This window comes from Leuciscus leuciscus (genome assembly GCF_965113295.1).
Source record: "Leuciscus leuciscus genome assembly, chromosome: 23".
NCBI classification, from domain to species: domain Eukaryota; kingdom Metazoa; phylum Chordata; class Actinopteri; order Cypriniformes; family Leuciscidae; genus Leuciscus; species Leuciscus leuciscus.
In genome coordinates this window covers 6,207,181-6,221,381 of record NC_138747.1, presented here as the reverse complement: position 1 = coordinate 6,221,381, position 14,201 = coordinate 6,207,181, and the positions used below count along the sequence as shown (strand labels likewise).

The window sequence follows — 14,201 nt, the reverse complement described above, 5'->3', positions numbered from 1 at the left end:
GTCACAAAATAGTGATCGGCAATGGCATGCACTCACTAAGCTTCTCTCTTTGCTTGACAAAAGACTGCATTACTTTTGCAGAAATTTACAATTAAACGATTTTGATGTGTACAAATTAGGTTTCATTTCCAATTGTTCTTTGAATCCAAATTAATACCTATTTTATATATGTATATTGGTTGTCAGTTTACATGAATAACAGATTTTTAGCTCTGGTCTCTGTTGTAACACTAAATTGAAAGAACAGGCCTTTGAAAGATGTTTATTAATAAAATCAACATTATTTCGTTAAAGGAAATAACTAAAAAACTGTTCTTGACTTATCGGCTAATAAGTATAATTAAATAATAATACATAATATTTCTAATTTGTAATGTATGCTTTAAATGCATAGGCTATTATACTCGGGCTCGAATTGACATGAAAAATGGACACGTTTAATTTCCGACACGCGCTGTAAGCGGTAGACCAATCACAACAGTCTTGGCCGTTTGACCAATCAGAGCAGAGTAGGCTCACTAAAGCAGGGGTTTCGAGAGACAGAATCTCCGAACGAAGCATTTTCAGACTCTTTGAGAAATGAGGTGATGTGCAATATATATAGTATTGGAAAATTTGTGGGTTTTTTGACCATGCATGTAAACCTATTGTAGGAGACCTCTAAAAACAAAATCAGGAACCTTTAAAATAGAGGCACTTTAAATTCAAATGATTCTAAATGTAAATATTTTAGTACTATTACTGTTGGCACATATAAATGTATAAATGCACATAAACAAATACCAAAAGATAGCTGGTACATTTGCAGTAATTTGTGAGTTATTGAAGCAAAATGTATAAAATGCCACAGTTTTCCGGAGGCCTCCGCTACGCATGCTGATGCCATTTGAAGGACACTTTGTTCTCTCTCTCCAGCACTATCAGTCTCTTTCTTTATTCCTCTCTCTCTATCACAGACTCAGTTCCCTGTCATCCCTCGCTATCCCCCCTTCATCTAGTCTGTCCGTCCCTATCAAAATGCCACTTTGACAGGAAGAGCAGGAGGCAGATAAACAACACTTAGTGAACGGTCATCTAATAGACACACAAAACATCCCTTCATCTTAGAAGCACTGACATAAGCAGAAAAAAAGCTGAGACGCAGGCGGTCCTGACACGTTTGTCACTCCGACACACAGAGTGTGAGCGTGCGGGGTCTCCTTCACACACAGCATGAGCGCGCACACACTTCTCGGTGAAACTCGCCTCTCTCAATCTGTTAGTCTGTCTGTCCTCTCTCATACTGTCAGTTACTGTGTGTGTGTGTGTGTGTGTGTGTGTGTGTCTGAAACTCCTGATGCAGGAGATTAATTGAATCGAAGGTTAAGCTTTATCTCTCAAAAGGAAGGCAGACCATATCTGTAGCATATTGATTAATCGGCTGATGTTTCATATTTTTTCATTTATCCACGTTTGTTGATATTGGATTTTTAATTGTGCATGATCATTTCCCCAATTTTTACATTTGTTGTTACAAAGGTACTTATATGCAGTATCCGAATATCCAAAGTGGACTATCGATTTGAAATAAAGAGTAACTTTTTTATTTTTTATTCTCAAAAATAGTAAAGATCTTTAATATCAGTCATTTATTTGGTTATTGGCCACGATGATCATAATGATCATCAGATTATTAGTATTTGCTTGAGTTTTAATATTTGCACATTCCTATGTTTCAAAGCACTTTTTCATGCAGGAATAAGAATAACGAATGTGTTATTTTAGTATTATTTAAATATGTATTGATTTATTTTTATATTTTCAGTCTTCATTTTAATTTGATTGTTGTGTGCTTTTTCTTAGTTTTTTTTATATTTCTATGTAGCTTTAATATTTTTAATTTTTTTATTTCAGATAGTTGCAAAGGCAGCCTCTCTAATTTTCATGTAATTTTTTAAGTAATATTTATATTTTATTTCTCTTTTATTATATTTAATGAAGTTAGTAGTTTTAGTTAACGGTAACAACACTGGTGTACTATTTAAAAATGCTTTAGTTGTAGGTATTTAATTTTTTATTTATTAGACAAAATAGTATAGAATTATTAGACTTTTATCATCAGCCAATAATTGTTATTAATCATAATAATTATCGGATTATCAGTATTGGCGTGATTTTTTAGTATCGGTTCATCCAGTGCTTTTTCATGCAGGAAAAAAAAATATGAAAATCGAGATTTTACATTTGTAAAGAAAATATTGAGTGAGGCCACCATGTTGCTGTGAGGTTTAAGATATTAAGGGTATTTTTTGCATCTTGTCATGCGGTTGCTAGGGTGTTCTGAATGGTTGGTAGGTGGACAGATGAGTTCAGCCACATAAATGATACCACAAACGTATTGAGGCAAGTGCTATTACTTTTCTTAACAAAGAGATATACAATTTACTCCTGGTATTTGATAAAACAGAAAAAAAAAGAAAAAAAAGAAAGGAATGCATAGACGTGCATCTGAGGGATGCTGAGCTCTTTTGAAATGGTTCAGTAAACAACCGCCTAGTAATTTATGCTCAAAACAACTAAAAGTCTCCAACATCTGTATAGCAGCTAGTTCAGAAACCTAGTTATCTGCAAAGGTGTTTGTTCACACACTCCAATTCCAACACATCCAGTTCTCCAAACACTCCTCATCTCCTTTCCACAAGCACAGTCACAACTGCTAATTAGCAAGTAGCACCAGTGCAGAAACAACCTGAAATCGCTATTAAACGAGGAAACGAAGATGTTAAACAAGCTTTTATATGCTAGCCGTACAAGAGATGCTTTCATTCGCTGAGGTGCTGCTTGCTTTCTGTGAGACTATGGCGAAATGAATCACCTCTTGTGTTTGGTGTGTGCTTGTAAACACACAGGTGCTGATTCCCACAGCGAGTGCAGTTCTGTGAGCCGCCTGCCCCCCTCCGACAGCCGGGACACCTCTCCTGCCCCGTCCACCACCAGGACGCACTCGCACGGAGACCGAGACCGACACTGGGACTTTGAGCGTGTGGAGAGAAGCGACACCTCCAGCGTTTCTTCCTTCGAGGAGCTGGAGCTGGATCTGGACTCGGACAGGTGTGAACACACACCTCCAGCACTCACAGGAAGTGGCAAGAACAACCTGCAGGGCCAAGACAGAGAGATGATGGTTGAGGAAGAGTGAGAGGGCCAATGGGAAGAGGAATTGTGGGAAATGTGAATATAGTTGGTTTTAAAGGGATAGTTCACCCAAAGATGAAAGTCCTGCCATTGTTCTTGTAGTTTCAAAAGCCAAATTACTTTTAGTAGAATCTTTACGTACTCTTAACAGCTTTCAAACTCTAAAAAGCACCATAGCAGTGGTCCATATGACTTGTTTCCAAGCAGTGTTATTTTAGTATTGTTTATATACTATCATAGTATTTATTAATATTTTTAATGTTTTATTTAAAAAAACAATTTGTGCATTTCTCTCTTAATTTTAAAGTGTGTTATTTTGTAATAAAACATTTACTATAATTGATCTATTTAGCTTTATTTTTATTTTATGTCAGCTTTATTTCAATTAACAACACAATTTTTTGTAGTTTTAGTTAACAATAGCAATAAATTAAATTCTAAGTCATCTGAAGCCATTTGATTGTGTGAGGAATAAGATAATCTTGCCCTCTGCAAAAGTACGACAATAAATGCTGTTTTGGTGAAAATTATGATTTTTTTTTATCAGTGAATATTTGTTTTATTTTGGTCTGTTTCTCATAGAAAACTATAGTGTGGCTCCAGGGACTTGGAATATAGTGCACAATCAACATTATTTCGTTAAAGGAAATAACTGAAAACTGTTCTTGACTTATCGGCTAATAAGTATGATTAAATAATAATACATAATATTTCTAATTTGTAATGTATGCTTTAACTTTAAATGCATAGGCTATTATACTCGGGCTCGAATTGATATGAAAAATGGACACGTTTAATTTCCGACACGCGCTGTAAGCGGTAGACCAATCACAGCAGTCTAGGCCGTTTGACCAATCAGAGCAGAGTAGGCTCACTAAAGCAGGGGTTTCGAGAGACAGAATCTTCTCACACACACACTCTTCTTCAAAAGTATTTTCAGAGTCTTTGAGAAATGAGGTGATGTGCAATATATAGTATTGGAAAATTTGTGGGTTTTTTGACCATGCATGTAAACCTATTGTAGGAGACCTCTAAAAACAAAATCAGGAACCTTTAAAATAGAGGCACTTTAAATATTTTAGTACTATTACTGTTGCCACATATAAATGTATAAATGCACATAAACAAATACCAAAAGATAGCTGGTACATTTGCAGTAATTTGTGAGTTATTGAAGCAAAATGTATAAAATGCCACAGTTTTCCGGAGGCCTCCGCTACGCATCCTGATGCCATGACTTGGAATATAGTGCACAGAGTCGTATGAATCACTTTTACGGGGATTTTTATTTTTATCCTTTGTATGGCTTGTCAACTATGAACTATTGAAATTCTTCTTAATAATAATGACAATAATGACATTATTTAAATTTTTGGGTGAGCTATCCCTTTAAAGGCAAACGGGGGGGAACATGTTTCTATTAATAAATAGCCAAGAAAGTAGTTTAGTTGATCGTTTTCTACTGCGAAGGGAATCGGCAGGTACAACATTGTGTCTGTAGACAAACATATTGATCCAGGTAACCTGAATGTCTTGAAAGCATCTTCATAATTTTATTTAGTGCATCCTCGCTAGTATTTCATCAGTGAATCTGTTGTTTGTTTGTTATTGATCGTAAGTTCCTAATGACTGAAGTTAAACTGACGTTGATGTTGGTGATTTATTCATGTGATGTTCAGCTTTCAATTATATGAGTCTAATTTGTTATTCTGTATCCTCACATTCTGTCTCCTTCCTTCAGTAATTACTAATTTGCGCCTAAAGAAACTCCCAACACTGAAGAGTTCTGTGACTTGAATATTCATACATCAAAGCCATATGTTCATTGACAAACCAAATCTTTATTTGCACCAGAAACTGACAGATAACATTTCCTCGCTCGGGAGACGATTGCAGCAGATTTACAACACTTGTTTATTTGTAGTTTGCAATTAAAGGTGTTTAGAGCACATGATTATATGATCATAATTGATCAGATTTTCCAGTGAGTTTACAAATTACACTTGATCAGTGTAGTATATTTTTTTCCAGCTATTACAGTGGTATTTTCTATACGATGAATATTGATACATTTCTAGGTGTTATTCACAACTTTTTTAATTTCTTGTAAATTTATTTTATTTTATTATAGAACCAGCTGTGGTCCTCTGATATCGTGAATGTTTATCCTAGAAAATGTTTCCATTGAGTTTCAGGTTGTGCGAGTTCACACACACTTCAGGACAAACTTGATATATTGTTAGTTTAGATAAAGTTTATAATATTTCATATATGTCTGATTTCAATTCTTAATGATTTGTTCTGCTAGTTGTTGAGCAACTTAATAAATGGTTTTAACAGAGAGAATTGGTGCTTCTTCTTTTTTAACATTTTTCTTTTAATTTGAGTCATTTTATGTGCTTTTGTCATTTTTACTAGTTTTATTTTTGTCAATATTTCTATTTATCTTTAAATTATATATTTTTAGTCATTTTAGAACGTCAACTTGAACTTTTATTTCAGCGTTTATTTTATTTCATATTTTATTTTCATCTGTTTTTAGCTATATTTTATATATAATATAATTATTTTATAATAAAATAATAATTTATTTCAGCGTTTATTTTATTTCGTATTTTTATTTTCATCTGTTTTTAGCTATATTTTATTGTGTGTACACTGTAAAAAAAAATTACTGTAAAAGTACTGCCAGCTTATTACCAGGACATTATCCAGTAATTTTTCGGATATTTCCGTTTACCCCTAAAACACAAAGCAATCAAATAAAAAATACAGGTAAAACACCTGTCAAATGAATACAGTAGCCTACATCGTACCATATTTTTACGGATTTTTTGTGTATATTTTATTTGTATATTGAGTGTATCTTTTATTTCTATTAACAAAAATATTTTTAATATTTTTAGTTTTAGGCCCTGAGAAACAGTCTGGGTTATTTGCCCTATCGTGACTGATAACTAAAAATCAACCAGTTCCAATAAACTTCAGAACTTTGATGTCTTGTTTCTTTATTGCCCTCCCGACAGACACAAACTGTAAATCCCTCTCTGTATTATGTCTGGTACCGCTTTCTTTGTTTTCTTTAGAATCAAAACAATTGTCTGGTCTCCCAAGAGTTCGATTTATGTTGTGTCTGCAGACTGAAGTGCATGTACGCAGTAAACTTCAAAGTGTCGTCGTTATCCACATTGTCGCTGATACTATAGGCACTGATTGAAAATAATACATCACAACACTGCCTTTTAAACATGGTCAGACATGGTCAAGAGTTTAAAATACTCCCACTTCTTTCAAAGTCTTGTTGGAGGTGGTGTATGACTTTACCATATGACAAACATAGTCACCATAAAATCAAAATTGACAATTCTTGTTTTTTGGGTTTTTTTCTTGCTTGAAAAGCCGTTTGACTCGGATATACATCACAATAGAGAGCCTAAGTCCCTCCCCTCCGCTTCCGGCTCATGGGACCTTATTTCGGAAAAAATATGTATGGTAGTCAATGGCGAGAGACAACTTATCTTTTTATTCCGTCTGAACTGTGCCCTGAATTACACATAATGTTTGTCAATTTAAAAGATAATTATGAAAGTCAAGAAAGTCGCAGTTTGTCATAAAACAGAAGAGTAACATTTAGTTTTATGTGAAAATCGCTCAATGAACTACATCTCTCGTCTCGCACTATGTACGTATGTGTGCAGTCTGGTACAAAACACTCAGGCATGACGGCGTAACGTTACGATTATAACTTAAGAATGACAGACGTTAGCTTCAGTAAAGTTAGCTTCATTCATTGAGAGGAAAGGTATGACGTCACATGTGCGCCTTTTGGGTTTGTAGTCTTTGTAATTACGTAATTTCACAGTCTTATACCTCAACAGTTTTACATCAAACTGCGACTTTCTTGACTTTAAAATGTATCTTTTAAATTGACAATCATATGTGTAATTCAGGGCACAATTCAAACGAGATCAAAATATTTGTTGTCTCTCGCCATTGACTACCATACAATATTTTTCCGAAATAAGGTCCCATGGTGGTCCACCGGAAGGGGAGGGACTTAGGCTCTCTATAGGGAAGAAAAGACTATCACCACTTCCCTTTCATGGTGACTTTAAAGTTTTCTCCTTAAAACTACAGTGAACCAAAGACGCGGTTTGAAATCTCTGGTGTTTCTGACGTCACAAACTACCTTGTAAACGTGTGATGATCAACGAGTGGATCTCTGAGCTGCTGTGAGTGAGTGGAGGCGGGGCTAATTTGCATAGTCATAGAACTAGGTATACTAAATGAGGGAAGGGTGTAGAGTAACATTCAAGCTAGGCATAATGAATTCTTTTTTCAAGGAAAAAACGTTTAAATATGTCATTTTGGTGATCAAAGATGAGTTTTAATGGATTAAAATGATTGACTACAGGGGGACTTTTAAAATACAGTGTTAGAGAAAAAATAGACAGAATTTCAGTCATTCTGAAAGTAATATGTTTATTTCACAGATAGAAAACAAAGGCGAAATTCTAGTTATCTAAAATCTAAAGCTATGTGCATCAAACTAAACACTAAATATCCTTCAAAGATTTAAAGCCATGAACTGGATAAGTTTGGGCAAATCTAGTTAATGTTCCTCGATCCTCTTGCCTGTGACTGGTTGATTGATAACTTTGACTCCGACAAGTGAACTGACCCGAACCTACACAGAATCAGCTAGTTTCTGCAGCATTTTAGAATATACTCAATTATTATGGCTGACCTATTTATAAACTTCACTTTCATGCTTACTTTACCTCTGAATATAACAAATAGATGTTATTTTTGAATGCTTCACAAGCTTGTTATTTAGCATATCAATGGACAGTTTTACATGCTGTTGCATCATACAAACCTCGAAACAGTTTTTCCAGAGGGTTGACCACAGCTTTCAGATTGATCTAAAAATGTGACAGATTTATACTGTATTTCCGTATGGGTGGAAAAGTTTGGAGCAATTTCTGATAATTATATCGAAGCGTCCTTGCACTCCCCAAAACTCAGTCTGGTGTCTCTGGATCTCTCTGCCATTATGATGTTCAACAGACCTCTGTTTCAAGGCAAAATTGGTCCCTTTGTGTTAGAGGTGGTTATTATATAATCTATTGCAAGTGTTTGCTGCTCTAATCACCACTGTGGGTTTGTGCATTTCTCTCCACCGTCCTCTGAAAATGTCCAAATTATTTGTGGGTATATGGAAGACAAAGCAAGCTTTGTGCTCGCGTCGGTGTGTGTGTGTCTCTCTCCATCAGCGACCAACCCCCTCCTGATTCCCCTTTAATTGGTTGAGAATCTGGGAGAACAGAACTTGGACAGCGCTTGAGGGGTCTTAACACAGTGTTCTGGAACTTGGATCTTAAGCACTGACTTCTGCTGATACATACTTACAGTATGAACTTTTCTCAGAGAGCCATCAGTACATTAAGTTTCGTTCTGTAATTATACCTTCTTTTGTGCTGCCTTGCACAGATGAATAGCCACATCATTAAAAGCTCTTTCTTAATAGTTAGTTAGAATCCACCCTGCAAATCAGAACTTGCAAGTGGGCAGCATTTCCTTTGCTTTGGCTTAAATGTAGCCTAAATGTAATTAGGCTTCTTTGCTTGTAGAGCTTGTAAGGCTATAATTCTCTGCATCTCATGTTGTTAAAAATAAATTATATATAGCCTACAGGTTTTTTTTTTTTTTTTTTTTAAGAAAGATTCATTTAAATAAATAAAAATACAAGAACAAGCATTTTTCAAGCAACGCATTTAATCAAAAACAAGATACGCCCATGTTTTAAATTCTGAAATTCTGTTTTAAACACTTTCTCTCACACCATGGTTAAAATTTCAATAAAAAGATCAGCATCATTTGTTTACAGATGGTCATTTATTTGATTTTCGTTGTTTTTCATTTATTTGATATTCTCATTTTATGTTTCTATATTCATTCATTTCATACATTTATTTCATTATATTATTTCAGCAAATGAAATCATTTATCCCGATTCTTTCATCCACGCCTCATGAAAGAGATCGTTCTTTGCCGTGTAAAAACATCCAAAGACATCCCGCTATTACATCCAATTATAAATGGCCTCTGTGCTTGCGTCATTAAATATGCACGCGCCTTAAAAAAATTAGAAACTGGCGTTGTTTGGTTTCAGCTTCTGATGGAAACAGTTGCAATGTCGAAGCGAAGGTAAACTTTCTTCTGTGGTTTTTCTGACCTTTTTTAAATCTCTTTTGTGGCGTTTGAGACGAATATAGCGGAGTTACGTTGCGACATTTGCTGCGTGCTAGCAGACAACCAATCATAAACTGCCTCATTAAATATTCATACACGTCAGCCAGAAACTGTCATGCGCTTTTTTAGTTTTAGTTTTAACGTCTGAAGGGAAATATAAACACGTTTCGATAAAATGCGTTTTACTTCTATTTATTTTAGATATTTCATTTTTTGAATTGCAGAAGACTGAAAAAACAGTGAGGATTTGACATAAGTTATAGGCCTATATTTATACGTGACTCCGATTAAAACAGCTCGCGTTCTCGTTGGGATTGTTGTAGCCTAACTTGTTGTTTTAAATAGTTTTATTACAGAATGAATGTAGGCTACTAAACGTCAAATGGCTACCGTGTGAAATTCCGCAACCTGTCTACCAATTAGGCTACTTACCAAGTAGGCTATTCAACACAATATAACGTTTACCCATTATTAAAAAGCACTGTTGTGACTCCACCTATCTTCACACACATATAGCAGCCAGAGAGAGAGAGAGAGAGAGAGAGAGAGAGAGAGAGAGAGAGAGAGAGAGAGAGAGAGAGAGAGAGAGAGAGGTAGCATAGACGGAGGGGGCGCAGGGGTTGGTGTTTCACCCGAACCTCACGAATGCATGAAGCTCGAACCCTGAACACCAACATCCATTATTTGAAATTAAAAGACCAAATCGTAGGGGGACCAAACATTTGTTTCTGAGGCGCCACTTAATATATCTGGGCAATATTGTTCAATAAAAATCGTCTCAAGTTTCAGTAAAAGACGTTTGGAAAATCGTGACCGAACCATGGATCCGTGGAGATTTAGTTTGAGTTTATTAAACCTCTCACGATGGCAGGTGTGTGGACTGAATTCTTGCGCTCTCACAAAACCCTGAGACTGAGGAGAAAGCGCCGAACTGACCATTAAGTGGACTTAGCTGGTCTGAAGAAGGTGTTTGTGGTGCACGTTGCTTTTAATGAGAAGGCATTCATCATTGCGAGTGAATTACGCTGTGCACAGGTAAGATCTTCCTCCTCCTCATCATCACCTTCTGCGCTTCATCAGGTCTTTGTTTCAGCACCGAGGACAGATCCAAACACATCAAACACCTGCACCTGTGGGAACATCATGAATGGAAACTGATTTCTCACCGATTCCAAAGCAAAATCAACTTTGCATCCTTGAAACAAGTTGCACAAGGTGTTGAATTTCTGCCAGATCAATTCTTCACTGGTAAGCAAGCATGCATTTTATTTACGCGCAACATTTGCATGCATTTGCGCATACTTTGGTCAATTTTAAAATCATTTGCATGATGGAAATATCAGACTGGCTGTGAATACCACCACATATTAAGTATTTATTATAGGGAACAATTAATTACATGCAGCAATAACGAGAGCATGTCAAAGTGCCGGAGAATTGCCTTATCGCGCGCGTGCACGGATGCTTTGGCATTTCTTGAGCACAAACCTGTCGTGTGATCGAATACAAACAGGACAGGCTTGCGTTTGAATGTCATTGAGATGTTGCTCCTTTGTTGACAATAAGTGCACTTGATATTTGAACACAAAAGAAATGTGATTGACAACCTGACACGCTCAACTCTCTAATCAACTTTACCTCTGACAGAAACGCATTACAAAGAAATGTGTGGATCAGTGCACCGCTGAATGGAAACATTACGCTTCATGCAAACAGTCATGGAAAAAAATATTTTAGGTTTGCAACTGATTGCTTTTCTTCTTATGTCATATTTTGGCTTCGAGATAATATTGCATATTTAGTAGAGAAATAATTGTTTATTTTATAGGTACTATAAATGTCTAAAAATAAATAGTAAGACGTCAACCGATTTCAAATTGGTTCAAGAATTAAATCAAATGTGTTCTGTAACCCAGACTATGTATTTGTGTTTAATATTACAGACAGATGTTACCCAGACTGGGCAGAAACATTTTCAGGCTTTTCAGACTTGTTGAAGCATTTCATAATTGTGCTTATGTGCTTTCTTTAATTAAGTGCATTAATTATGTCAAGCAAACATTTAAACTGTTTAAAGTCAGTGAAGCCAAAACATTATAATTATCATACAACCTTAAAAAACAACAATGCAATTGCAATGACTCAGTTTGATGAATTCTCTAATTTGGGTTTTGCTGACGCCAGATCAAGCCATAACAAATAAATATATCCATGGTGTCACTGGCCGCACATCACGCTTGGCCATATGAATAGCATAATTTTACCTTGGAGCAACTTTCAGATTTCACAATCTGGCCATTAACATGCCATTTTCCTGTTGAGGAGGAAACTTCTTGCAAAACTTAACACCCTTGTTCTGTTCACCCGCTGACTCTTTGGATCTGAATAGTGTAAAGCATCCATAGCAACCCATAGAGAAAAGCTGATTGGACGTGCTGAGATAAACATCTCATAGTTAATTTGCTCCATGTCTGTGAATGCTTTCGTCCTTGGCAACCTTGCCGAGCCATTCAACTGGTCTGGCTGTGCACCAGAAATTATCAATGAAACCAAAGTGTGTCTTATAAAAAAAGAAATAGGACCATAAATTTAAGGTCCTTGTGTGGGAACAATAATATTTGAGAAATGTAATATTTTTACTGATATATGTCAGGTATTAAATAATTTATACTTTATACTTATCAGCAGTCAAGCTGATGGTGAGCCCAGACTGGTAAAATCCCATCTGGTCTCTGAGTATACACATAAATTCTGCCAAAACAAGAGGATCAAGGGAACTAATTCTCCCACAAGCTCTGAATTCAAGCATTCATACGCATATACATTAATACACATACATTCTCACAGCATTTATATTCATTGTGGCTTCCCTTGGTTATTTGGAATTTTATCTATTGATTTGAATGGCCAAAATAACCTGGGGTTAGAGATGGGATCCATGTGGTCCGCTCTTCAATCACAAAAAAAAAAAAAAAAAATTCAATGAAATTAAGCCCATTAATCATAATTATCACACCGCAACCTGATGGAAAAGGTTTATTCACCCATCAGATGTGAACATTATTATTTATCATTTTATTAAGTGTCATTAAGAAAAATGTAGGTTCTCATAAAGATTTATATACTGATGTGATCATTAATTTCATTATATTAAACTAGCTTGATATCATCGTCACATCTGATTATTCAGATTTGTTTGACTGTAGACCTGGATATCGAGAGATATATATGAAGACTTCAGATGCAAAAGCCTCTAAGTGCCATCTGAAATTTCCTTCTAAAATGATAATTTTTATCAAGCTCGTATATTTAAGTTCAGTAATTTCACTTTAATGACCATTAATAGGTCATTTTCATTGCCATTAATGTGAAATAACTGAACATAAACATACAAGCTTGATAAAAAAGATAATTCTAGGAGTAAATTTCAGATGGCACTTAGAGGCTTTTGCATCTGAACTCTTCATATATATATAGTGGGGTTTTTTTTTTTTTAAGATTTCTCACTACGATATCTTGATTGATTGTCATTTTGCTCATGCTTTCCTTCCATTGTGATTTATAGTGCACTGATTGCCCCTGGTTTAACCTTGGTTGAAGTGTCTCATTCAAGAGCACAGTAATGATCCTCCTCTCAGTAACTCTTCAGTGAACAGTCTTCCCCTGAGTGTCAAAGACTGCTGTTGACATTAAAAAATACGTGTACATTTGTGAATGTTTATTATTCAAGTGAGACTACTGTTGTTTTACTACTGCACTAATGTCCAGACCTCAGTTTATTACCATGGACTGGTCCATTACCCTGACTCTCTTCTCTTGTCCAGCGAACAGAGGGTGCCTGTTGCTTCCATCTGTTCCAGAGAAGATAAAAAAGCCATGATTAGTTTTTAATGTTATTTAAATTTTAAACAACAGCTATCAGCAGCCAGTTCTCAGCTCCACACACACAGGAACCCAGACCGACCCCTTCCACAGCCAATACCCCTCTGTCCTCCTTTTCTTCGCTAACCGAGGAAGAAGTATCTACACTTCTCCTCTCCAGTCACCCTACCACCTGCACGCTTGACCCCATCCCCTCACACCTTCTACAAGCCATCTCTCCCACACTTCTACCATCACTCACACACATCATCAACTCATCCCTCCACACTGGCACCTTCCCTACAGCATTCAAGCAGGCTCGGGTTACTCCACTGCTCAAAAAACCAACGCTAAACACATCATTGGTAGAGAATTACAGACCTATCTCTCTCCTACCATTCATTGCGAAGACACTTGAAAGAGCTGTCTTCAACCAACTAACATCCTTCTTGTCTCTAAACAACCAGCTGGATGTCAACCAATCTGGCTTCAAGAAAGGACATTCAACTGAGACTGCATTACTGTCAGTCACAGAAGCCCTACGGATCGCAAAAGCTGCTTCCAAATCTTCAGTCCTCATTCTCCTGGATCTGTCTGCTGCCTTCGACACGGTGAATCATCAGATCCTTCTGTCCACCCTCTCATCACTGGGCATCACAGGAACTTCACTCCACTGGTTTGAGTCCTATCTCACAGGTAGGTCCTTCAAGGTCGCATGGAGAGGCGAGGTATCCAGAGCACATCAGCTGACCACAGGGGTTCCCCAGGGTTCAGTTCTTGGTCCCCTCCTCTTCTCCATCTACACCACATCACTGGGACACATCATACAGGCACACGGTTTTTCCTACCACTGCTATGCTGATGACACACAGCTCTTCCTCTCCTTTCAACCAGATGATCCCACAGTAGCT

The 14,201-nt window shown here is 36.4% G+C and overlaps 2 protein-coding genes across 3 annotated transcripts in view; both read left to right on the top strand.

The window, feature by feature from the left end:
- Positions 1-5,520, top strand: part of tex264b (testis expressed 264, ER-phagy receptor b) — a 50,257-nt gene extending 44,737 nt beyond the window's left edge. The window contains 1 exon segment of the mRNA XM_082155499.1: positions 2,889-5,520. Coding sequence (XP_082011625.1) covers positions 2,889-3,178 — 290 coding nt within the window. The 3' untranslated portion in view covers positions 3,179-5,520.
- A 4,491-nt stretch (positions 5,521-10,011) lies between these two features.
- grm2b (glutamate receptor, metabotropic 2b) overlaps positions 10,012-14,201 on the top strand; it is a 29,884-nt gene continuing 25,694 nt past the window's right edge. Inside the window, exon 1 of one of the 2 annotated variants that reach the window (XM_082155463.1) lies at positions 10,012-10,464. The gene's annotated coding sequence lies outside the window, so the exon portion shown is untranslated. Of the gene's footprint in view, positions 10,678-14,201 lie in introns of both variants that reach the window. The other variant, XM_082155462.1, reaches the window with a different exon arrangement.